This window comes from Elephas maximus, chromosome 5 (assembly GCF_024166365.1).
Source record: "Elephas maximus indicus isolate mEleMax1 chromosome 5, mEleMax1 primary haplotype, whole genome shotgun sequence".
NCBI lineage: Eukaryota > Metazoa > Chordata > Mammalia > Proboscidea > Elephantidae > Elephas > Elephas maximus.
In genome coordinates, this window is record NC_064823.1 from 143,507,605 (window position 1) to 143,534,332 (window position 26,728).

At 39.2% G+C, this 26,728-nt stretch overlaps 1 protein-coding gene across 4 annotated transcripts in view; it reads left to right on the top strand.

Annotated features, from left to right (window-relative positions):
- KCNIP4 (potassium voltage-gated channel interacting protein 4) overlaps window positions 1–26,728 on the top strand; it is a 674,319-nt gene that overhangs the window by 639,739 nt on the left and 7,852 nt on the right. For all 4 annotated transcript variants that reach the window (XM_049886446.1, XM_049886447.1, XM_049886448.1 and 1 more), the window contains 2 exons: window positions 11,580–11,649; window positions 21,460–21,530. In XM_049886446.1, coding sequence (XP_049742403.1) covers window positions 11,580–11,649; window positions 21,460–21,530 — 141 coding nt within the window. The remainder of the gene's footprint in view (window positions 1–11,579; window positions 11,650–21,459; window positions 21,531–26,728) is intronic.

Below are 26,728 nucleotides of genomic sequence, written 5' to 3' on the forward strand. Positions count from 1 at the left end.
GCTTGGTAAACTACAGGGTCAAAGGAAAAGAGTAAGACCCTCAACGAGGTGGATTGACACAGTGGCTCCAACAATGGCTCACACATAACGATGATTGTGGGAATGGCACAGGACCAGGCAGTGTTTCATTCTGTGGTACATAGGGTCACTCTGAGTTGGAACCAACACAACTTCACCTAACAACAAACAACAACAAACCGTGTTCTGGTATTCTCTGCTTTCAGCCAGCATCCATCTGACATCAGCAATGATATGCCTGATTCTACATTCTTTTCTGAATCTGGCTTGAATTTCTGGCGGTTCCCTGTCGATGTTCTGCTGCAACCACTTTTGAATGATCTTCAGAAATTTTTACTTTTGTGTGATATTAATGACATTGTTTAGTAATTTCTGCATATGGTTGGATCACCTTTCTTTGGAATGTCGTAAATATGGACCCATTCCAGTTGATTGGCCAGGTAGCTGTCTTCCAAATTTCTTGGTATAGATGCATGAGCACTTCCAGTGCTGCATCTGTTTGTTGAAACATCTCAATTGGTATTCCGTCAATTCCTAGACTTGTTTTTTGCCCATGTCTTCAGTGCAGCTTGGACTTCTTCCTTCAGTACAATGGGTTCCTGATCATATGCTACCTCCTGAAATGTTTGAACATCGACCAATTTTTTTTGGTATAGTGACTCTGTGTATTCCTTCCATCTTCTTTTGATGCTTCTTGCATCATTCAGTATTTTGCCTGTAGAATCCTTCACTATTGCATCTCCAGGCTTCAATTTTTTCTTCAGTTCTTTCAGTTTGAGAAATGCCAAGTGTGTTCTTCCCTTTTGGTTTATTAACTCCAGGTCTTTGCACATGTCATTATAATTTCTTACTTTGTCTTCTCAAGCTGCCTTTTGAATCTTCTGTTCAGTTCTTTTACTTCATCATTTCTGTTTGCTTTAGCTACTCAACGTTCAAGAGCAAGTTTCAGAGTCTCTTCTGACATCCATTTTGATCTTTCCTATCTTTCCCGTCTTTTTAATGGCCTCTTGCTTTCTTCATGTATGATATCCTTTATGTCATTCCATAACTTGTCTGGTCTTTGGTCATTAGTGTTCGATGTGTCAAATCTATTTGTGAGATGGCCTCTAAATTCAGGTGGTATATACTCAAGGTTGTACTTTGGCTGTCGTGGACTTGTTCTAATTTTCTTCAACTTCGTCTTGAACTTGCATATGAGTAATTGATGATCTGATCCACAGTTGGCCCTGGCCTTGTTCTGTTCTGACTGATATTATTGAGCTTCTCCATCATCTCTTTCCACAGATGTAGTCGATTTGATTCCTGTGTATTCCATCTGGTGCAGTACATGTGTACAGTCGCATTTTACGTTGGTGAAAAAACGTATTTTCAATGAAGAAGTTGTTAGTCTTGCAAAATTCAGTCATGCCATCTCTGGCATCATTTCTATCACCAAGGCCATATTTTCCAACTACTGATCCTTCTTCTTTCTTTACAACTTTCTCATTCCAATCATCAGTAATTAACAATACATTCTAATTGCATGTTCCATCAATTTCTGACTGCAGAAGTTGGTAAAAAATCTTTGCATTTTTTGCAAAGAAGCTGGTAAAAATTTTCATCTTTGGCCTTAGTGGTTGGTGCATAAATATGAATAATAATCATATTAACTGGTCACCTTTGTGGATATTATCCTATCAATGATGGAGCTGTACTTCAGGATAGATCTTGAAACGTTCTTGTTGACGATGAATGCAATGCCACTCCTCTTCAATTTGTCATTCCCGGCATAGTAAACCATGTGATTGTCTGATTCAAAATGGCCAATGTCATTCCATGTCAGCTCACTAATACCTAGGATATTGATGTTTATGCATTCCATTTCATTTTTGGCGATTTCCAATTTTCCTAGATTCATACCTCATGCATTCCACTTCCTGATTGTTAATGGATGTTTGCGGCTGTTTCTTCTCATTTTGAGTCACGCCACATCAGCAAATGAAGGTCCCGAAAGCTTGACTCCATCCACTTCATTAAGGTCTACTCTACTGAGGAGGTAGCTCTTCTCTAGTCATCTTTTGAGCATCTTCCAACCTGAGGAGCTTATATTCCAGCACAATATCAGATGATGTTCCATTGCTATTCGTAAGGTTTCTACTGGCTCACTTTTCTCAGAAGTAGACCACCAGGTCCTTCTTTCTAGTCTATGTTAGTCTGGAAGCTCAGCTGAAACCTGTACACCATGGGTGACCCTGCTGGTATTTGAATATCAGTAGCGTAGCTTCTTCTAGAATCATAGCAACATGCAAGCCCCCACTATATGACAAACTGACAGATGCGTGGGGGTCAGCAAGTGTAGTGAACACATGTTATTGAGAAAATATGTCTGATTTGGTATCACTGCATCCATTTCTAGAACATTTTAGCAGATCTCTGACAACTTTTGAGGAAATGCTGAAAGTCTTTTTTATGAGGTAGAAGAATAAGGACCCATGATGTACCTCAAAAAATAATTTCTTTAGCATTTTCTTATGCAAACATTGGTTGCACTTCAAAGTACCCTTCCCAATACTGTACTTCCACAGCCTACTGTATTTCTAATGTAGTCACCCAAGCAGTGCTGGAGTAAAGATTCATTTACATTAATGAATCAAAGGCTCCTGGGTTTCTTCTGACATTTATTTCCAGTATGGTGGCCTTTATTCTTCTTTGATGGCATTTACAACTGCAGTAATTCCTTTGCCTTTGAGAGTGAACCCTGATGACATGAGATAGAGTGGATTCAATTTATAATGCTAGGTAGAAATCATCACTCATATTTGCTTTATAAGCTCATTGGATTGTATTGGACCTCCACCATTCTTGGTGCAACCACTTTGATGAACACAATTTAACCCTGTTATAGCCACACTGATATAACAGAGACCCTTTGTGTGAAGATATTCTGCTTGCCAGATTATTATTATCTAGGTTATTCCTGTTATACTAATAGCTAAGCACTGGGCTGCTAACTGAAAGGTTGGTGGTTCCAACCCACCCAGTGGCTCTGCAGGAGAAAGACCTGGTGACCAGCTTCTGTAAAGATTACAGGCAAGAAAATCCTACACGGCAGTTCTACTCTGTCACTTGCGGTCACTATGAGTTGGAATTGACTAGCTGACACTCAACAACACAGCAATATTTAATGAACAATTATGATGTTCAAGGCAGAGCACTAAGAGCTTTACATACATTGTCTTATTAATTTTCATAATAGCCCTCTGAGGTCGGTCAAGGCAGTTTAAAAAAAAAAGTTGCCATCGAATTGATTCTGACTTATGGTGACCCCATGTGTATTCAGAGGAGAACTCTGCTCTACAGGGTTTTCAGTGGCTGATTTTTCAGAAGTAGATCACCAGGACTTTTTTTCGAGGCACCTCTGGTTGAACTTGAACTTCCAAATTTTCTGGTAGGAGCTGAGTGTATTAACCTTTTGCAGCCACCTAGGAGCATATAAGAATGTGAATAAGTACAATATTACCAGCAACCCTGAATCCACTCAAATGTTTAAAATTGTTTATGAGGCAATATAAGATATCAGTTTACAGCATGGTCTACATGAGTTACAATTCTTGCTCTGTCGTTTTCTAATTACACGAACTTGAGCTGTTTCCCTCCAAAGCAGTTTACTCATTTGTAAAATGGAAGTAAACTAGTATCTATTCACTCACATGTGATAATTCATGTAAAGCATTTGACAAGATGCCTGAAAATATAGAAAGGACTCATAGGTCTTAGCTTATCATCATCATAATAATTCTTTTTATCATAAAATAGCAATACTTTATTAAGAGTATCAAAATATGCATTGCACATGTACAATGGATATTGACATGTTTATCATAACAATATCTAAAGCCAATCCCATTGTCAATGAGTCAATTCCAACTCATGGTAGCCTAGTGTATTATGGAGGAGAAATACTCCATAAGATTTTCCTGGCTGTAATCTTTATGGAAGCAGATTGCCAGGCCTTTCTTCCACAGAGCCTCTGAGTGGGCTTGAACCGCCAACCTTTAGGTTAGTAGTCAAGCATAAATTGTGTCTGTCACACAAAGCCCTCAGGGGTATGAAAAGGACCATCAGGTTGCATATCTATAAGGCCCAAATAGGCAAGTTTCTCTAAATCTAAATCTAAATTTATGTGCTAAGAAAATCTGACTCCACATATATTCCTTTCTGATAGTATCATGGTAAAGGGTTTAAGAAGCAATAAAGGAAAATCACTGGTCATAAGAAATTAATGTGCCATCCAGGAGAGTGTCGAGAACTTTCAGCTCTTTAGTATTTGATGCAGTAGTTCTTTTAACCTGTTCTAAAAACCAGAACCTTTTTGAGAGCACATTACTGTCTAGCCATTCATAATACAAGTAAGGAGTATGGTAAGGAGGGAAGTAGAGAGGTCCTTGATGGACTAGATAAAGGGAATGGTTTCTAAATTTAAAATTATTTCACCAAGTACCTTAAACTATACTTCATAATAAAAATATTTTTTTAATCAATGTTTCCGTTTTTTATTGAAATAGCTTCCTTTGGCATGTGGCCCTCTCCAACAAGGCCCAGATGGATGGCTCTGGGTGCAAACAAACCTTGTATATCTTCCCAAAGGAAGTATTTCCACAGATGGTTCACCTAGAGGCCACCTTTTCAATTCTAGTGGAAAAAAGATGATAACCCTGAAGACAGGACAAAATTGTGGTCATTGGAACCAAGGAGGTGTGAGTTTGATTCCACTGAGAAGAAAGTTCCATAAGTGCAAGATTAGTATCTTTTCTTAACTCACTCCTCTATTCTCAGTGTCTACGACAGTGCTTGACATATAACCAATTAACATCAAGCCGTGGAGACCTCATGTGTGTCAAAGTAGAACTATGCTCCATAGGGTTTACAGTGGCTGATTTTTCAGAAGTAGATCTCTAGGCCTTTCTTCCCAGGCATCTCTGGGTGGACTCCAACCTCCAACCATTTGGTTAGTAGCCTAGCACGTTAACTGTTTGCACCACCCAGGAACTCCTCTTGATACACAATCAAAAAAACCCATTGCCGTCTAGTCAATTCTGACTCCTAGCAACTCTATAGGACAGAGTAGAACTGCCTCATAGAGTTTCCAATGAGCAGCTGGTAGATTCAAACTGCTGACCTTTTGGTTAGCAGCCATAGCTCTTAACCATTGCTACCATGACTCCATCTTGGCACATAAAAAACAAAAACCAAACCTAGTGCCCTTAAGTTGATTTTGACTCATAGCAAGTCTATGGGACAGAGTAGAACCGCCCTGTAGGGTATCCAAGGGACAGCTGGTGGATTCAAACTTCGAACTCTCTGGTTAGAAGCTGAATGCTTAACCACTGTGCCACTGGAGCTCCATCTTACCACATAAAAAACCCGTTGTCATTCAGTCGATTCCGACTCATAGTGACCCTATAAAAGAGTCTACTAAATAACTATTTGTTCAAAGAATGAACAAATGGATGACTGTCAAAAACTGTGGAACTCAAATAAATTACTTAATCTTTCTAAGACTCATTTTCCTCATCCCTAAATAATCCTACCTTTCAAAGTTGTTGGAAGGGTTAAAAGAGATTGATGTTGTTCTTAGGTTGTTTTTAGGTGTTATCAAGTCAGTTCCGATTCATAGTGACCCTAGCACAACAGAACAAAACACTGCCCAGTATCGTGCCATCCTCACAATTGTTGCTATGCTTGAGTCCATTGTTGCAGGTACTGTGTCAATCCATCTCATTGAAGGCCTTCTTCTTTTTCGCTGACCCTCTACCTTACCACCATGATGTCCTTCTCCAAGACTGATCCCTCCTCACAAGTCCAAAGTATGAGACATAGTCTCGTCATCCTTGTTTCTAAGGAACAGGCTGGTTATACTTCTTTCAAGACAGATTTGTTCATTCTTTTGGCAGCCCATGGTATTTTCAATATTCTTCACCAACACCACAATTCAAAGGCATCAATTCTTCTTTGGTCTTCCTTATTCATTGTGCAGCTTTCACGTGCATATGAGGCAATTGAAAACACCATGGCTTGGGTCAGGTGCTCCTTAGTCCTCAAAGTGACATCTTTGCTTTTCAACACTTTAAAGAGGTCTTTTGTGGCAGATTTACCCAATGCGATGCATCTTTTGATTTCTTGACTGCTACTTCCATGGGTGTTCATTGTGGATCCAAGTAAAATGAAATCCTTGACAACTTCAGTCTTTTCTCCATTTATCATGATGTTGCTTACTGATCCAGTTGTGAGGATTTCTGTTTTCTTTATGTTGAGGTGTAATCCATAGTGAAGGCTGTGGTCTTGATCTTCATCAGTAAGTGCTTCAAGTCCTTTTCACTTTCAGCAAGCAAGTTTGTGTCATCTGCATAATGCAGGTTGTTAATGAGTTTTCCTCTAATCCTGATGCACCATTGTTCTTCATGTAGTCCAGTTTCTCAGATTATTTGCTTCGCATATAGATTGAATAAACCCGTTAAAAACTCCATTGTCGTTGAGTCGATTCTGACTCATGGCGACCCTATAGGACAGAGTAGAACTGCCCCAAAGGGTTTCCAAGGAGTGCCTGGTGGATTTGAACTGCCGACATTTTGGTTAGCAGTCATAGCACTTAACTGCTATGCCACCAAGTTTCCATAGACGGAAGAGGTATGGTGAAAGGATACAATCCTGATGTACACTTTTTCTGGCTTTAAACCATGCAGTCTGAGTATGAATTTGTCCATTTGGCTTTCCTCACTTGAAGAGGAAGGACCCAAGAAGCAGCTGAGTTTCCAGGCTTAGGGAAGGTGAGGGAAGCCCCACTCATCTGTCCCTTGAAAACTTACTACAGCCTTTTATAAACACTTATGATTTCTATTTTCTAATGACATTTTTGTCTGATTATTAAAAAATGATTATTTTATGAAAACCTACAGCCTATGGAAAAAATTAGAGTAAATAAAAATCACCCATAATCCTACTACTCAAAGATAATCATTGTTAATAGACAGACTTTTGGCATTTTACCTAAGAATATATTAATATACCATGCAAATAAAATTGAGATACTACAGAAATATAGCATTGGATCATATTACATTTTCAACTTTACAAATCCTGAAGATTTTCCCATGTCATAATTTTTAATGGCTGCATAATAAGGCGTTATTTGAACTTACTCTATTGTTAGACATGGAAGTAATTTCAGTATTTTAGGATTCCATGTAAATAACAATATAATTAACATTCTAGTGCATATATCTGTGACTCCACTTCTGTTTTTTCTTTACAACTAATCCCAGAAGGGGAATCACAGGACCAAATGGTTTAAACCCACTTTAAGGCTCTTTATGCTTCCACTAAGTTTGTGAGAAAGTCTCACACCCACATGGGGATTTGACATCTGTGTAATCTTGTGAACTGACAGTGCAGTAATTTAGTTGCCTCATGAATCTAATGGTTGTTTTGAAAGTTACCAGACTATGTCAAGGCTTGTGTACAGATCTCTTCAAAGGGTAAAAAGATTTGCCTGTTTTTATTCAAGCAAGGATGATTTGATGGCAATCAGCTATACCACATTGCTATAAAAACAACCAATTGCATATTCTGTGCTATTTTAAGTCCATAATCTCTTTTACCCCCACATATCTGTCAGTTTGTCATATTGTGGGGGCTTGTGTGTTGCTGTGATGCTGGAAGCTATGCTACCGGTATTCAGATACCAGCAGGGTCACCCATGGAGAACAGGTTTCAGCTGAGTTTCCAGACTAAGAAAAACTAGGAAGAAGGACCTGGCAGTCTACTTCTGAAAAGAATTAGCCAGTGAAAACCTTATGAATAGCAGTCTGTCTTATGTTTTGGGATGGTCATGCTAAGTGGTTTTTAGCTAACCAAATGAGAGTAGAAATGATGTGTACCACTTCCAGACCTGGCTCATAAAAACTCCCATGCATATTCCTCTTTGCTATTTTTCTGCTTCTAAATGAGACAAGCACAGAGACGTTAGAAGCCACATGATGAAGTTGCTAGAGCCACCATGAGCCACAGCGTTTTAATAACTCCAAGGAGAACCATCAACTAACATGTTTATCCATTCATGGCTGTCACATGAGCAAGAAATATACTTACTTCTGTTTGATTTGTTGTATATTTGGGGGCCTATTTGTTACAGCAGCAAGAGTTAACCCAACCAATGCAGCCACATTGTTTATGGGTACAGGTCTAATTCATTGTTAATGGAGAGGTAGTCACGCTACAAAAGAATTGAAGAAAGAGTTAGAAAATAAATCGTTTGCACCACTTTCTAATTCACTAAAGTCCTATAGAACATGTTTAATTTTTCTCTCCTGAACTAAGTAAAATACATGGGCTTCATATAAGAACTTTTCAGACTTAATAAAAGATTATCACTCTATGAATTGCTATTTTTATGTTTTATCTTGTTTTCTGTCTTCTTCTATTTAGATATAGGTTTTGTGAGGGCAAGATCTTTGACTTATTTATTCCTGTATCCCCAGTTTCTAGGAGTTCTAGAATAACAGGCATGTAATACATATTTATATACATATTTATATATATTTTTTGGGTTAATACATATTTGTTGAAGGTGTAAGTTTAATGTAATGGATGAGAGAGGAGTAAAGACAAAAATTCTCCCGGCGAGACTTACTACTCTGAAACTTGACCAGGTGCTTTCATTTGGCAAATAAAGGATTTTACCTCACAAAGACATGTGATTAAACATAAAATGAACACATGTGAGGCATTACAGCTTCTAAATGTCCTTTCACATTACAAGATATACCAAATACATCTAGAGCCCAAAGGCAGCTGACGAGTGTGCAGAGCGCGGATATTGCTCCACTTTCCATCTCCATCCCTTGCCAGCATCACTTTGACTCCAAGGCACGTTTCCATCTCTGACCTTGCCCAAATGTGCCACCTGATGGTGGAGTCGTCTATTTGCTCTCTTCTTACTACAAGCAGATGTTTCAGAGGTAAATAGCCAGTAAATCACAACTTCCTTGTGAGAGAGGGTCCAACTGCAAAGTGTTTATTTGCTCTTAAAGTTGCTTCTGTTGCTGCTAACTAAGCAGAGTCTAAATGGTCATTTAGCCAAAACTTTGGGGATGATAATCTGTATATGTGCCATCTTCTTTCTTTTTCGGGGGCTTTAAGGATTGATTGTTTACTCATTTCTTTGCTTTTTTGAGTGTTTTTGTTTACCAATCTCCTTAGGTCTTTGAGGTCATCATTGTTCCAAAAAGGCTCATCTAACCTGAAACTTTGAGGTGTCTTGGAAAGGCCCAAGTCTACATCCCAGCTCTGTTATTGGCTAGATAAGTAACAGGGTTCTTTACCACTAGGAATCTCCAGTTCTGCTTCTGTGAAAGGAAATGTGTTGGCTAGCTAAGTCATAGACTCATTTGAATGTTCAAACGAGAGAGGAAAAAAAAAAATCGTAGGCAAGCTCTGTAAATGGAAACTCACATTGAGGCTATAATTCAAAATGGAGTTGATATATCAGAGGTCCTCCCTGTCAGACCAACAAATGAGAAAATAGAAGCACATTATAGTTGACTGATAGGTATAAATAAAGATCAAATTAAAAAAATTAATGTAAAAATGGCATGGGGACAGCATCTGACCTCCTCTAACTTCACAAGGGGGAAGGAGAATCAAGATCAAAAGCCCAAGGCTGACGACTCCCATGAGGTGGCGGTCAGACATGCCTTCTTCCTCCACCATATTTACCAATTCTGACACCAACCGTCCCTCCCACCACACTCTCTACTTCTGCGCTGGGTTTGACAATTCATTGCAATGGCCGCACAGAACTCACAGACAAAATTCACGATTATGGGGCTTATTAGGTAAGTAACATGTTATAACTCAGGCTCAGGAACACTTAGGATACAGTTCTTCCAGCAAGACAGCCTCTTTCTTCCCAGCCATACTCACAGACATGCCTCTCTCTGGCATTCAACTTTTTTGCTCCGTGGGCCTGAAAGCTCACTACACTTTCTCCTGTCAGTCTCTCCTGTTGCCATTTCTCTACCACTGCTTCTGTTGCTCTGCTTCCTTTGTGGTGGTAGGATTCTCTCCTTCCCACCTCTGTGATGGCTGATTTCAAGCCCAGTGGGATAACAAAACTGACCAATCCCCTTGGTGGTCCACAATTACCCTATTTGCACAGTCTCACCCAGTCACTTGGGTGGGAGTTGCAAGACCATGGGGAGAAAGGCCACATTAAAGTGATCCATCACACTGCAATTAAGTTTATTAGTGGTGGCTCAATAACTTTAAAGGTTAAGAGAAGCTTTAAAGATTTCAACAGACGATCAGTGAAGATCCCAGGGACAGTGCCAAATATAAAGTGAACAGAATATTCATGTCTAATGTCAGGCCTCTTGAGAAATTAGCACATTCCTAACTCACCCAATGAATTTAGTCCTGGGAGAATTCCATAGTGTCACAGTTCAGCTATAACAATTAAAGCACAGGGAGTTGAGGTTAGAAAGGGCTGTTCATGAGAAGTTGCTAAAAGGAACTGTACAGAACTTGGCACTTCTCCGCCTACAATGTACAGTTAGTGTCCCCCATGTGCCTTGATGTTTGACTGTTGTATGACTGTCAGTCGACACCACTCTGAAGTCTCTACCCCTCAGATTCTTGACCAGACTGTCCTAATCATCCCAAAGAATGGAGGAAGGTTTTCCCCCATCTCAGTATAAACCCATTTGCCTAGTCCTCATTTTCTGCACCAAGCAGGTCTCTTCTGACATTTTGAATTGCAGTTCCTTTTAGAGAAATTGCCAGATCCACTCTCGCAAGTGTGGCTTTGCCCTATGGCCCCACCAGATGAATAGTCCAAGGTCAGTCAATCTCAGATAACTCCACCTGTGGGACACTGATGGGAATGAATTAAGCTCAGGCCTGTTTCTTTCAGACTTTCCTCTCCAGAAGTTTAAAAAATCTTGGGGCTCTCTCTAACCCAAGATTACTTGTTACAATGCCATGTCATTGTGTACTCATGAACATGGAATGGGATTTAGTAACTATTCCTATTAATGGGAATTAGTATCTATTCTTGTTTGTAGCTTCTTGGGCCACCTTAGACTCTAACACAGCACACCATTCTCTCAGTGACCTTAAGACTGTGTGAATGCAGCAAATCTCCAGAGGACCCAGGACCAAGATTTAGCAGAGACCATATTATAAGCACCTTGTAATATTCTTGCTGCATAAAAACAACATAATTTCTTCTTACCTCACAGACAATAAACACACGATTTCTTAAAATCAGCAGTGTGTTCTTGAATATTTCAGAATAGCTTTGTACTCATCTTACGCAAAAATTTTTACATCTGCTTTTTTTTTTTTTAATCTGTGAGAACTGGAACAAAGAAGTTTATAGTGTGCTTTCTTTCTCTTTGTAATAATGGATGAATGGTTAACTTTCTTGGTGCAGTTTTGCACAGTAGACAGCTCTGCTTCAAAATGTGCAGAAAATCAGTTTTATGAACAGTTTGCTCACTTTGCTTCTCTGCTACTTCCTCTAGGAATGCCCCAGTGGTGTCGTTAATGAAGAAACCTTCAAAGAGATTTACTCTCAGTTCTTTCCACAGGGAGGTAAGTACAAATGTGGACTTGTTAACATACTCTCCGAGTCATAATTATGCTTGCAATCTTGAGTTTGGTTTAATTTTTCATGGCTTGACTACATTTTTAATCTTTATGTAAAAGAATTGATGCATAGCATGCAAATGTATATGATTTTCAATGTATCCTAAAAGTGAGCTACTTATAAATTGTCACATACCCAAAGAGTTCATTCTTCAACTTAATACAAACACCAGTATTTAATGTGTGCCCAGTACTACAGCTATTAAATACTCAACACCTCCTGACTATGATGGCTTGCTTGGTGCTCAATGAGTCACAAAGCTCTTTCATAAGCATCATAGGTCTCTTTCTATTCACCCGACCCATAAGCAGAGCATATATAATTACCCTCATTTTACAGATGTGAAATCTGGGGCTTAGAGAAGTTAAATGGCTTGCCCAGGGCCATACATCTACCCAGTGGCAAATCTGGGTTATAACCCAGGTTTTTTTTTCTGTAGCTTCACCCAGTGCACTTTTTGCTGTTCTTCTGCCTTTCATTAACTCTTTATTATGTGCCTCCTGGTCTGGGAGAAAAAAAAAAAAAATTGAGTCCACTCTAGAGGTTATTTTATTTGGAAGGAAAACACAAGAAGATCATAACGACTATACATATTCACATGTTAGAGACATGTGAAGAGATGTCTTTGCAGCTGGACTTTATAGATTCTCCTTCAGTCACCCAGCAGGATGCCCACTCAGATTCATCACACAGATAACTATGTGTTAGGTGCTGATCATGTGAGGTGATTTAAAGAACATAGATGTGGTCCCTGTCCAAATGAATGTATTGTCCAGTTATATCAACATAAAGTTGGTAACATAAGCATCCTTGTTAACATCATTGATATCATAAACATAAGTTGATAACATAAACATTAAGTGTGAAAATAAGGGTTTAAAAAATAGTGTGATGAGAGCATAGTGTAGAAACAAACAGACCAGCTGAAGGGCAGGGAGTAAATAAGTTGACTCTGAGCTGAAGTAGCTGCCATTCATGGGGTGTCTAACAGGGGCCTGGCCGTGGCATGTGTTTTTTCTCAGCATATAACAACCCTGTCTAGGGCCCTCCCCTTTTTTATAAATGTGGTAACTAAAGCACAGAGATGTTTGTCCATTTCCAGAGGCTATATTCTCTCCGCTACCTCATCAGAAGAGTTCTCATTGATAATCACAATGCCTTCCACTTTTAAAAGAGATGACCATTGCAGTCAAAGGGAATGTAAGCAAAGGCTCAGAGCATAAGACTTATGGTGGGCATGTACAGAAAACTGCTGGAATTTTGCTGCGGCTGGAACAGGGTGTGTGAGATAGAGCGTGAACAGTCCTAGAGGGTTACATATGCTGTGTTAAGAAACAATAACTTGAAGGGGCCACATAAACCAGAGACTCCATCAGCCTGAGACCAAAAGAACTAGATGGTGCCCAGATACCACCAATGATTGCCCTGACAGGGAACACAACAGAGAGTCCCTGACAGAGCAGGAGAAAAGTGGGGTGCAGAGCTCAAATTCTAGTATAAAGACCAGACTTTATGGTCTGACTGAGACTGGAGGGACCCCAGAAGACATGGCCCCCAGACTCTCTATTACCCCAAAACTAAAACCATTCCTGAAGCCAATTCTTCAGACAAAGTTTAGACTGGACTGTAAGACATAAAATGATACTTGTGAAGAGTGTGCTTCTTAGCTCAAGTAAATACACGAGACTAAATGGGCACCTCCTGTCCAGAGGTGAGATGAGAAGACAGAAAAGGACAGAAGCTGGATGAATGGACACAGGAAATACAGGGTGGAAAGGGAGAATGTGCTGTCACATTATAGGGAGAGCAACTAGGGTCACGTAACAATGTGTGTATAAGTTTTTGTATGAGAAACTAACTTGAACTGTAAACTTTCACTTACCACCCACTGCCGTCGAGTCGATTCTGACTCATAGCAACCCTTATGACAGAGTAGAACTGCCCCATAGAGTTTCCAAGGAGCTCCTGGCGGATTTGAACTGCCGACCTCTTGGTTAGCAGCTGTAGCACTAAACCACTACGCCACCAGGGTTTCCTTTCACTTAAGGCACAATAAAAAAAAAAAAAAAGAAAGAAAGAAACAAAGACTTTATTCTTGAGGCAATGCAAAGCCACTGACGGGTTTAAGTGGAGATTCCACAGTCAGACTTGTCTTGTAGATACATTCTTCTGATAGCTCTGTGGAAGGTAATCTGAGGGAGGCAATATTGCAGGCAGGAAGATTAACTAGAAGGTTATTACAGGAGGCAAAGTAATGATGTCTTTAACAAGGCCACTCATAGTAGGAATGGGAAGAGATTACACACATTTTTTTGATGAGAATGGCGGAGTTTAGTGGCTGATAGACTTTTTATGGAAGAATGAGATGGAGAGAGGGATGTGTGGTAATTTCCAGGATTCTGTCCTGGGCACCAGGTGACAAATTATTACATGGATTTGGATATAACATGGTTGACAACAAGGAGCCTTGGTGTTTTTTTTATTTTTTTGGAGCAGTGGTTAAATGCTTGGCTGCTAACCAAAATTTCAGTGGTTTGAACTCACCAACCACTCTGTGGGAGAAAGATGTGGCAATCTGCTTCCATAAAGATTACAGGCTAGGAAACCATATAGGGTAGTTCTACCCTGTCCTGTAGGGTGTCTGTGAGTTGGAATTGACTCGACAGCGTACAATAACAACAACAACATGGTTGACAATGACCACACTCACTCAATCTCATTACTACAGTGCACAGGGAAGGGGAAAATCTGCTTTAACAGCCCATGGAATTGTAATGATGTGCCCATTGTCTGCATTAATGAAGAACAAATTTGGAATATCCTTTAATTACGTTATATATTTCTAAACTGCTTAAAACTGGTGGAATTATTGAAGAAAGATCATGTTTATTACCAACATAAAGGCATAAATTTCAAAGCATCTAGCACAGATGGAAATCTTTGTTATTTTTGGAATATTTATCTCAAATCAAAGTTATTACATGCTACAAATTAGATACAGCTCCACATTAAAATTTTATCTTTATTTGAATTTTAACATTTCCATATTAGAGAACATCTGCTTAAGCACAATCCTTTGCTAAGAATTCCTATTACAAAATCCAAAGAGATTAGAGGAAAAATCACCTTTGCACTCTTAAAAATTCTTTGATTATACATGCTAATTGAATGCATAAATATAAAAGTACCAGGCATTACTGATGGAAATGAAACATTCTAAAGAATGATGGCTTGTAATTTTAAAAATTAATACCATGCATGCAAATTGTATCTTGCAGTGATGATAGAAAAGGAATAAATGTCCTAAGAAAGAATGTACTCCTGGATGGCAGACAAATTCATGTTAAAGTCCTTCCTCACTCTTCCAGAGAGTCATCATTTATTTAGGCTGGTGGACTGAAGGCAACACGTTTCTCTCATTATGAGCAGTAAAAATGATGGGTCCCTAAATCACAATGCCTCACCACTTCCTCCAGGAAAATATTTTTGCTTTATCTACAAAACCCTCTGCAATTTATATTGTGTCAGGCTCTTGGGTTCCTCTACTGCTTAGCCAGACAGTTTCCCAAGCACAGCTTGCTTTGGTGTTCTGGATGTCAGCACATCTGGTTTGAACAGAGGCATCTTGCTTGTAGGGAATGACTATAGAACAAGAACAGAGGAAATGGTTTGTTGATGCTTGCCATGGGTTGAATTGTGTCCCCCCAAAAATGTGTCTATCAATTTGGTTGGGCCATGATTCCCAGTATTGTGTGATTTTCCTAAATATTGTAAATCCTGCCTCCATGATGTTAATGAGGGAGGATAAGTGGCAGTTGTGTTAGTGAGGCAGGTACTCAATCTACAAGATTGAATTGTGTCTTCAGGCAATCTCTTGAGATATAAAAGAGAGAAGAGACCAGAGAGACAAGGGGACCAAGAAAGCAGTGTTGGGAGCAGAGCTCATCCTTTGGACCCAGGGTTCCTGCACAGAGAAGCAGTCCCAGGAGCAAAGCACACCCTTTGGACCCGTGGTCCCTATGCAGAGAAGCTCCTAGTCTGGGGGAACATTGATGAGAAGGCCCAAAGAGACAGGATGCCTTCCCCTAGAGCTGACACCTTGAATTTGGACTTTAGGCCTACTTTACTGTGAGGGAATAAACTTCTCTTTGTTAAAACCATCCATTTATGGTATTTTTGTTATACCAGCACTAGATGACTAAGACAATGCTGTCATCTGTATAGCAACAGCTTTACTTTTTCAACTCTACATACAGTGAAAGTGTTAGTGTGTAAACTCTTAGCCTACTAAACATTTTAATAGCCCATGAAAATGGAAGCTTCCTGGGCTACCCCTCCTTGTGTTGTAGGAATTTTGAACTTTGAATATACTAAAATCAGTTGCCATCAAGTCGATTCCAACTAGTCACCCAGTTAACAGCTGTGAAAGGAATGAGTTAATGAGCTTAAATCAGAAGAATCAAAGTCAAAAAACATTTATTGAACAGCCACTGTGTGCCAGACGTAAAGATTAAAAAAAAAAATTCCCAATGGGTATCCTTCATACCCTTACCAAGAGGACAGTGTTTTTAATTCATTTGCAGAGTGATTTTTAGAGGACTTATTGAACAGAAATTACTATTCATCAGTATAAACCTGCCTCACGATAGTAACAATGCCATGAATTAACCTTCTTAGTCATTAACTTTCTTCTGTACTTTGTGCTCAAATTCAAGTAGGAGTTGTTATTGTTTTTCATGTTAGGTGCTGTCAAGTTGATTCCAACCTTTAGCAACCCCACATGACAGAGTAGAACTGCCCCATACAGTTTCCTAGGCTGTAATCTTTATGTAAGCAGATCTCCAAGTCTTTCTCCTGCAGAGAAATGGGGTGAGTTGGATCCACCAAGCTTTCAGTTAGCAGCCAAGTGCTTAACCTTTGCACTACCAGGGTGCTTCTTCAGGTAAGAGGTTGTAATGGGAAGGAGGACTTTGAATGAATTTATTTCAGTCTGGGACATGATAATCAAGTGTATTTGTTCAAATATTCTGAAATGTATGTGTATCAATGGCTTTTTCAATCAAGAGGTTAGTTGGTTTCATCACTGTGGTCAGGAAATAGGTGGATTAAGAATACTGGACTAAGTTTAAGGTCAAACTCTGATATCGCTAAGATGTGTGACCTAAAGTGTTTTTTCTTTGGGCCTCAGGATGCTTCTCTGTAATACATGGGAGTCAGGCCAGATGAATCATCACTTCCCTTTTTACTCTAACATCCTTTAATTCTAAGAGTTGAAGTTGGAATGTCTTGATTTCATTATCAACTCTATTATTAACTAACTAGGTTACCTTAGCTAAGCCTCTTAAATTGCCTGCACCTCTGTAAAAATACAAATAGCCAAGTGATGTCTAATATCTCATCCTATTGCAAGAATCCATAAATTTTGTTCCTATATAAAATTTTAACATTTATTAATTTCACAATTAAAATTATAAGAAACTGAGGGCACAGCGGCTAGGAGCTATAGCTGCTAACCAAAATATCGGCAGTCCAAATCCACCAGCCACTCCTTGGAAATCCTATGGGGCAGTTCTACTCTGTCCTTAGGGCTGCTGTAAGTTGGAACCAACTGAACTGCATTAAGTTTGTTTGTTTGGAGGCAATCTCAGTTTATCAAAATCAGCATTTACTTTTGTTATGTATAAAGAAATGTGAGTGCCTAAGGCAATGGGTTTGGTAAGTGGTACAAACAGTAAAGTGCTTGACTAGTAACCAAAAAGTTGATGGTTCAAATCCACCCAAACTTACCTTGGAAGAGGCCTGGAATCTACTTCCAAAAGATCACAGCAATTGAAAACCTTGTGGAGTGCAATTCTACTCTGAAACACATGCAGTAGCCATGAGTTAGAATAGACTCAATGGCAACAGGTTTGCAGTTTTTTTTTTGGTTAAGAAAATGTGACCAAGAATACTATCAGGTAGTATAGGGGGAAGAGAGATCATTGTTAAATCATTTGAGACATGAACTGTACTGAAATCGAGAATCCAGGATACCGGGTATTCATCCTATCAACAAATATTTACTGAGTACCTAAGATGACTGGTGGCATGGTGGTTAAGAGACCTGCTGCTAACCAAAAGGTCGGGAGTTTGAATCTACCAGCTGCTCCCTGGAAACTCTGCAGGGCAGTTCTACTCTGTCCTTTATGAGTCAGAATCAACTTGAGGACAATGAGTTTGGTTTTTTTAGTTTTTTTGGATGACAGCCCGGTGAAACCAAACCATAGAAGCTTTTGTGACAATTTTTGTTTTCTTCGTTACGTCCACATGTGGCTCAAGCCAAATGCTCCCAGTGCCTTCACTCCTGCCTCTTGCCTAGTCAAAGCTAGTAGCAACACTCCCCTTCTTTAAAGGTTTTCAGTATCTCCAAGTGCCTGCCATAGAAATCCCAGCTCCATTAGAAGTTCCAGTGCCTTTCATGACCTAATTCTACTGGCCTTTACTGAGTGTGAAGTTGCAACAATTCCACTTAAACACAAAATAGTGATTTCACAAACACAGGAACTTTTTTAGGTGAAGATATATTACGTGTGTACTACATTTCCTCATGGTAGTAGGGCCAAGGGTGAATTATCTATGAAAGAATAATAAAATAGCCAATATATATTGAACACTGCCCGAGACTAGGACTGTTCTCAACACTTTGCATACAGTTTCTCACTGAATGTTCATGACGACTCTATGAAGAACATACTGGTATTGTTCTCATTTGGTACGTAAGAAAACTGAGTCACTGAGAGCAAGATCACACAGGTAGTTTCTGGTAATAGCTGAGATTCAATTTAATTAAGGCAGTCTGGCTCCAGACCCAATATTATGAATGACAGCTGTCTGCATGGTATATCTAGGCTGAAAAACTGGCTTAACTTTCAGGAAAATTGCCAAATACATTTAGAAGAACAAGAAGTCCTTCATATCACATTAGCACGAACCTTGAGCACTTGTTTCCCATGTGTGAAGCTTTAAAGTTGGAACAACCCCATTTGAGAAGAAGTTATTATCATATGCCTGTGATACCTTGTTTATAAATTTTAAAAGCTTGCAAATATCATTTGTTCTGAGCCATTATTCACGGGGAGTACTGCTTGCTAAGGTAAAGGCATTTACCCTGATTATATAAACAGTAACAAGAGACTTGCTTAATGAAGCTCATTACAAGATAAGCAAAACTTCCTCTTTCTTTCCTCCCCCTAAAATAAGCTTCACATACTACCTATCAACTCAAATCTCCAGGGGGCACTAAGTACTTCAAGAAGTCTAGGAAAAGTACTGTTGAGAGCAAAACAACTTTCCAAATAAGAATAGTCTGCCAATTCGTAATAACTCTATACTGGAACTCCCCAACCATTACACTAAGGGGACTATAGTTAAACTGCTGGTTCGTCTCCAAAAGGATTTCTTCCTCCAACTCCATTAATTCTAGGTGGACATCCATTATAGATATAACTATTTCACATATTTTTTAGACCCAATTTGTGGTCTAAAGTTATAATAATTCATATGCTTAAAATAGATGGATCCTCATATAATATTCTGAGGCAAGAGGTGAAAGAAAATACCACCATGATTTTGGGGAGCCAAGTGTACAATCTACCCCTTGGAATGTATTAACCAATGGGATAAAGAGTTCAGGAAAAACCATTCCTAAGAAGGCCATGGGTACAAGGGCTGGAAGAGAAGTTTGGATGATCTCTGGCCTTCCTTATTTAGGGAAGGCAATTCTGTACTCCTGCTACCATGACTTAGTTTCTTCGCAGCCTTTGTAAAAGCAATTCATAAAGTCAAAAGATAATAGAAGTTTTGTTGAATCCCAATAAAAATAAAGGTTAAACATTATAAGATAGAAGTAGATGAAATTTTAGACAGACGGTAATAGGCTAGAGCCAATAAGCTGAAAGGTTATAATTTTTTTTTTTAAGATAAAAAAGGTTAAAATAGAAGGCTAAAACCCATGAGATAAAACATTTAAAATAATCCTGTAAATCTGATCAAGGGTCAAGGACAGAAGCACTTAAAAATGAAAGCCGTGCATTAAGAAAATAAAACAATAAGAAAAAATGTATGTACTTTTAAAATTAAAAGGTAGAAAGCTCAGAGATTAGAGATGCAAAGGAGAGACAGGAGAACAGGAAGGAAAGAAAAATAAGAGCAAAAACCCTGCTGGAAGCCGCCTAAGCAAAAGTGTTAGATTTCAGAGGTTTGCAGTGTCATTAGGCGTCAGCACAGAGAGCCATCCAAGCCTGTCCACCAGTACTCAGAGCCTCAAATCCCACGCAAGTTCAGACAGTGTTTCCTTACTGCATACAAATCCACTGTGAAAATAGCTACAGAAACTCACTACATCACTACCATCCCACTCCATCAGGCACATTTAATGGCTGTGGACTGGCCTGGTCTTCAGAGTCAAAGGGACATGAGTTCACGTTCCAGTTCTACTCATTATTGACTATGCGACCTTAGCCAACTCCTTCAACCTCTCTGAGTCCCAGCGTCCTCATTTGAGTTGTAAAACCTGTGAAAGTCCTAATCATAACAAAAACACTAACAACAGCAACTCATTAGTGTCTCATTATTAGTGTTGGTTTATTATTTTACTTCTAGAGATAGTCCCTGATAAGCACTGAGCAATCTCCAGATCTGCTGCCGTAGAGTTAATTCTGACTCATAGAGACCCTACAAGACAGAGTAGAATTGCCCCATAGGGTTTCCAAGGCTGTAAACCTTTACAGAAGCAGACTGCTTCTTCTTTCTCCCACAGAGCAGCTAGTGAGTTTGAACCACCTGATTTCGGTTAGCAGCTAAGCACTTAAACCACTGTGCCACTAGGGCTCCTCCAGACACAGTTCATTTAACCTCACATGCACCTATGGTCCTATTACTTATTCCAGTGTTGGCAGCATCACTCAAGACTCCCACGTGTGCAAAGCATTTCCAGTCAGAAAGGGACAATCTCTGTCTCCACCTGCCCCTGTGCAGATAGATCATTCCTATGAATCTCAAATGCTAGTTGTCAGCCTGCAAGAAAGCATAAACTAAAGGAGGTGGGTTTAATTTTCCTGAATAAAAGGATTGGATATGTTATACAAGTGTAGTGAGTTCAAGGAAATTCACGCTGATGATGGAAAAAATATGGCTACAAGACAGCAGTGTTGCACATCAAGATATTTATTGGGTCCATCAAGCTATTTATTGACAGTTTGCTTGCAGGGGGCAGTCTCTCACAGCTAGAGGCCTTTCATAGGCAAGTGGCTCAGGAAACCACCAGAAGGCAAAGAAGACAAGGAAACTCCTAGGAGATAGGGAGGACATGGAGGGGTTGCTTACAAGTTTAGCAGATGTCCCTCAGCAGTAAGATGGGGAACCTCTGGGCCAAAGAGCTCTGAAGGGCAGCAGCAGCTTGAGGTCTTTATAACTACAGGGCTTATCTTATCTATGGCTAGCAGATATTGGGTGCATTTTCACAAGGGATTAAAAGCAGACAAATTCCAAATAGCTAAACATCTTCTCCTTTGAGTTATTTTAAAAGTTATTAGATGTGTAAAATTTTGAGTTTGGCACTGGTGGCCTTTTGGGCTAAGAGGCCTAAGCCTGTTCTGAAGAAATGAACAACCTGGGACCAATAGACAGAGGCCACCATTGGCTCATTTATCTGACAACAACACTTAGGTAGGATATTGACCAATTGACTTAATGATATCCCCTTTATGCCGTTTCAGACTCTACAACATACGCACATTTTCTGTTCAATGCCTTTGATACGGACCACAATGGAGCTGTGAGTTTTGAGGTAAGCTCTAGGCTATTACTCTTTAACTTGATCTTAAAAAAAAAAAACATGTTTAAAAGTACTTAGTCTTTTTAATGGGAAAATTTAGTGGTTTGATCATTTTTGAGCAGAAGGGGGAAAAACAGCCAAAGACATTTCTTTTTTCTCACTGAATTTCAAGGAGCTGCCTTTATCTTTCAAAAGAATTACAAGTTTGCTTTCTAGTATAGTACTTTACATCTATTTGTAGGAAGAAGGTCCATGTAGCCAGCAATCCCAGAAGGCAGACTGGCCACATTAGCTGATATTTACAACATGCCAGTCATCGCGGTAGACTTTAGAAACAAAGATGAGCAAGTTGAAGAACCTGCCCTCAAAGGGCCCAGCAATGGGGGAGACAGGCAAGAAATTGCATATATAAAAATGCTATATTCATCTGCCTAACAATTTTATAATAAAGGAAATATTTCTTTAAGAATTTTAAGTGGTCTGTAGCAGAAAATATACTAGATTGTTCATGAAATTGTGTATATACACATCTAGTACAGACATTCCCTGGATATTCACATAGTTAAAAAGAAATACAGTGATGTCATTCATATGATACAAAGTGGGTCAGAGATAATAATACCTTTAAATCTAAATGTTGGAAGAATAAGCCAACACTGACTCTCATGAAACGTGAAGACTGTCACCTTTTATTTTTGTTTGGAAAACTGTGGATATAAGGTATAACTCGTCTACTTGCTTATTATATTCTGAATAGCTGTGCTTGGCCATTCTCAGATGAATAAAATTACTCCTTATTTTACTTTATGATTTCAGTTTCTATCTTTAAGATGTGTATAATGGAAGCGAGGTAACGTGGGGGATACACTATTGGGAGTTGGGAATGTGTATCCTACACATAAGCAGAAATTTCTGGGATTGTCATGATAAAGGAAAGCAGATGATGGAATAGGATCAGCAAGGACAGGTGCCTGGAATAGGATCAGCAAGGACAGGTGCCTGGAACAGCAGAAGAAGCTGTATCAGGGAAGCCTGCCCAATGGAACTGATGAGCTAAGTTGGAAGGACAAGCAAAAGTTGGTCAAGATAATAAGGGCTCAGGGATGGGAAGGAGTGGGGACTGAGGCAGAGGCAGAACAGAATGTATCAGGCCTGGAACTGAAGGACGTGTTTGTAAATCATCTAGAAAATAGAACACAAAATGGGAGACCCAGCAGGTAAGTCTGGGTAAGTAGGCGGAAGTCAGATCTTTACAAGTCTTATGCAGGTTGCTAAGGAGGTTGGACTGTCTTGTAGAAGATAGGATGAGAAGCCTGTTATGGATTAAATCGTGTCCCCTAGAAAAACATTTTTAAGCTCTGGCCCCTGTACCCGATGATACGATCCTGTTTGGGAGTGGGGTTTTTCTTTTATGTTAGCAAGGTTATACCAGTGTAGGGTGGTCCTAATCCTAATCACTTCTGAGTTATGAATACAGCAGAATGAACAAAAAGAGACCCACAGGTGGAAGAAAGACGCTATGTGATGATTGCTTACAAGTAAAGGAACGCCAAGGATTGCCAGCAGACACTGGAAACTAGGAAAGAGGCTCACAGAAGGAATCAGCATACCTGAGACTTTTAGCCTTTAGAATTGTGAGAAAATACCTCTCCATTTGTTAAAGCCACCCACTTATAGAATTTCTGTTATGGCAGCAGTAGGTAACTAAGGCAGAGTCATTGAGGAACTTTAAGCAGGGAAATTAATATATTAGATCTATGTTCCTGAAAGTAAGGAATGCAATAAAAACCTGTTGCCCTCAATTCAATTCTGACTCATGGCGACCCCATGTGTGTCAGAGTAGTACAGCTTAATAGGGTTTTCAACGGTTGATTTTTCGGAAGTAGATCTCTAGGCATTTCTTCCAAGGTGTCTCTGGGTGGACTCGAGCTTCCAACATTATGGTTAGCAGCCAAGTATGTTAACCATTTGCACCACCCAGGAACTGCAATGGAGTGCAGTAGGAGCTATTTATTCTGAGAGCCCAGAAAGGAGCCAATGAAAGCCTGAAGTGTGGTAAAGGCTTTGGAGATAAAAATGACAGAGACGAATTCAAAAGATATTACAATTAAATTGACACAATGACATTTCAACAAAAAGGAAAGAAAAAATTAATCTCTGCGTCATCAACTCTCTGGGTACGAGAGCTTTTAGAGTAGAGTCAGGATGAAAAAACAAGGTGTGGCCTTCTGAAGTGTGTTAGTCGTTACTCCCAAGGACAGAGGTACCACAGACAGACAGAGCACCAGCAACATGCAGATTCTGAGCCAGGAACTTCAAAATGTCTTCTCCCATTGCTGAACCAAGAAAGCTCACTGAGAAGAGTAGAAGCTGGCAGTGACTGAGAAGAAGGTGCATACTGAGAAGTTTGCAGTGGTCAAGGCAAGGGCCCACGGGTTTATTGGGATGTGGAGCAATTAAGGGGGTTGAGGTGTGGTGTGACAATGTCATGGGTCCCAGTCTCCTGTAACTCTTCTTCACTGATGGCATGTTATGATCACCCCATTGTAACAATCATATTAGTGTTTGCTGTGCTTTACCAACAAGAGCAATTCCAGCACAGCCCTAATTTAGCTATAACATAGAAGCCAAAGTTTCCAGATTATTTAATAGTAACATTTATAGCTAGTTTGCAGAGAACGAGTAAGGCAAAAGCTATTAGTGATTTAATTACTTGAAATTATATATCAAACGTACCATCAATTTCCTATAGCACATCGTACCCAATTTTACATGTACGTTACATCTGGTGTTAATTATATGGGACCATGCTTAACATGGCTATTATAGTATTTATGTAAAATACCACTAATTGTGAAGAACGTTGATTATAATTTGGAAAATTAGTTGTAATGGTTATATGTGATAAGCATGTTGGTAAAATGTCTTCTCCTTCAAAGACAAACTAATGGCTATATTAATAAATATTACATCAAAATCAAATTTAAAACTTGGCTATGCAGTTATTTCTCTGAATTGATTAACTACCTAGACTGTCTCTCAAAAAAAAAGAAATGATTAGGCGATGAACACATTTTGAGTAGCAAATGTGTTCATGGACAAATACAATACAGCAAATGCAAATATAAATATAAACACAGTAGGACATGTACAGTAGTACATCCTGATTCTACGATAAAGAGAAACGGAAATTTTCCACTAAGTTTTCAGAATGGGTAAGGCAGGATGGGCACTGAACGCATAAATGACTGGATTTAATTTCCACCCTGCCACCAGTGGCTGTGAGACCTTGGGCAGGGTATTTAAACCCACTGCAAAGTAGTCTTCGTGTCTGCAAAATATCAGCAAGCAGAGCAAAGCTACTTGTAGGATAATGCAAGCATGAAAAAGTAATTATGTCACTAAAGGGTTTGCTTCAGTGCCTGGCACCAAATCCTTGCTCAGTATTTATTAGATGTTAACCATTGCAGATATAACTTGGGAGATTTTTCTAGCAAATAATGACTCTGGTCATCTCATTCCTATCACTGAAAGTATTCAAGCAAAGGCTAGACGACTACTCTATCCGGGATGCTATGAAAGGTAATTCTTCATCTAATTATAACAAGTACGTACTGTGTCAATCATTGTACTAAATACTTCAAATTTATATTAACAACAATAATAGCTACAAAACAGTAACACTGACACCTATTTAGTACTCATTGTGAGCCAGACATTGTGCTGAGTGAATTACATATGGTGTAACATTTAATACTCATAACCAGTTGCCATCCAGTCAGTCCCAACTCATGATGACCCCATGTGTCAGAGTAGAGCTGTGCACCATAGGGTTTCAATAGCTCATTTTTCAGAAGTAGCTCACCAGGTCTTTCTTCCAAAGCACCTCTGGGTAGACTCAAATTCAGAGTCCTGCACATTTTACAAAGGTAAGGCTGTGCACACACCCTATATTATCTAATGCAGAAAGAGGTCACTATGCGCAGGCCACACTTAAGGAGTTGGGCATTACGCTCCAGTTCCTTGAGTGTGAAGTATCTACATAACTTATTTGAGATTCTTCTGCACAAGAGATTTCTTTCTTCCTCTCCACTTATTATTTTATGCAATCATTTACTTATATCAGTATGGACTCATGGATATTTGTTGCATGCTTTGGTTCATAACCCAATACTACTTTTTTATTTTATTGCTCAGATTGTTCCAACTTTGCCCAATGGGAGCTCTTTCAGTTGGTTCCTATGTCTCTCTGACATATGCCCATCATTTTGGCTTTTTCATTTGTTTTTGAGCACTTCCTTATTTTCTGGCACAAGAAGATAGTTCAGGTTCACTGTAATCTTTTCTGCCCCAGTCCTAGGATAAGACAGTCCCCTCTTGGGGAAGTAATAATGTCAGTAAAGGGCTTGCTTCAGTGCCTGGCACCAAATGCACGCTCAGTATAACCGCTAACCATTGCAGTTATGAGTTGGGAGATTTTTCTAACAAAACCAATTAATAACGGCACTGGTCATCTCATTACATAGTTAGCTCTCTATCACTGAAAGTACTCAAGCAAAAGCTACATGACTACTCTGACAGGAATGCTATGAAAGATCTCTATGGACATTCTAGAAATCTCATCTAATCTAAAAAAACCTCAGTCTGCAATAAAAAGACAACAATACCTATTCCCTACGGTGCGTGAGAATGAAATAAATGAAATAAGGCCTGCAAAGTGTCTAAGACAGGCTGGGCACACATGTCAACAAACTTAATCATTATGAGTAATTAAATTTAAGTGTGCTCAGGCTCTTTTGCCCAGTAATAACCCTTCTTATCCTAAAGAAGTAAACCAAAATGATGGAACATAGTTATAAAGAAATGTTCACCACATTTATATATTTACATTAATTTATATATCCAACAATAGGGAAATAGAAAATCATGATATATTCATATGATAAATTAATCTTTTGAACTTCCAACTGCAACCATTAGAGGGTAGTGAAATTAATGTAGAAGTTAGAGGCCCACATTTAAAAATTAAATGGAAGCGAAACAGAAAGGAAATAGCAGAATATTACCTTTAGCTTCTGGTCTTTAAGTGTTGTGTCATGCACACACACACACGTAACACACTCATATGTGTACTGAATTGCAGTCTAAAACGAAATTCTTATTGTGGTTTGTGGTTCAAAATGTTTGAAAGCCGTTCTGATGGTATTATT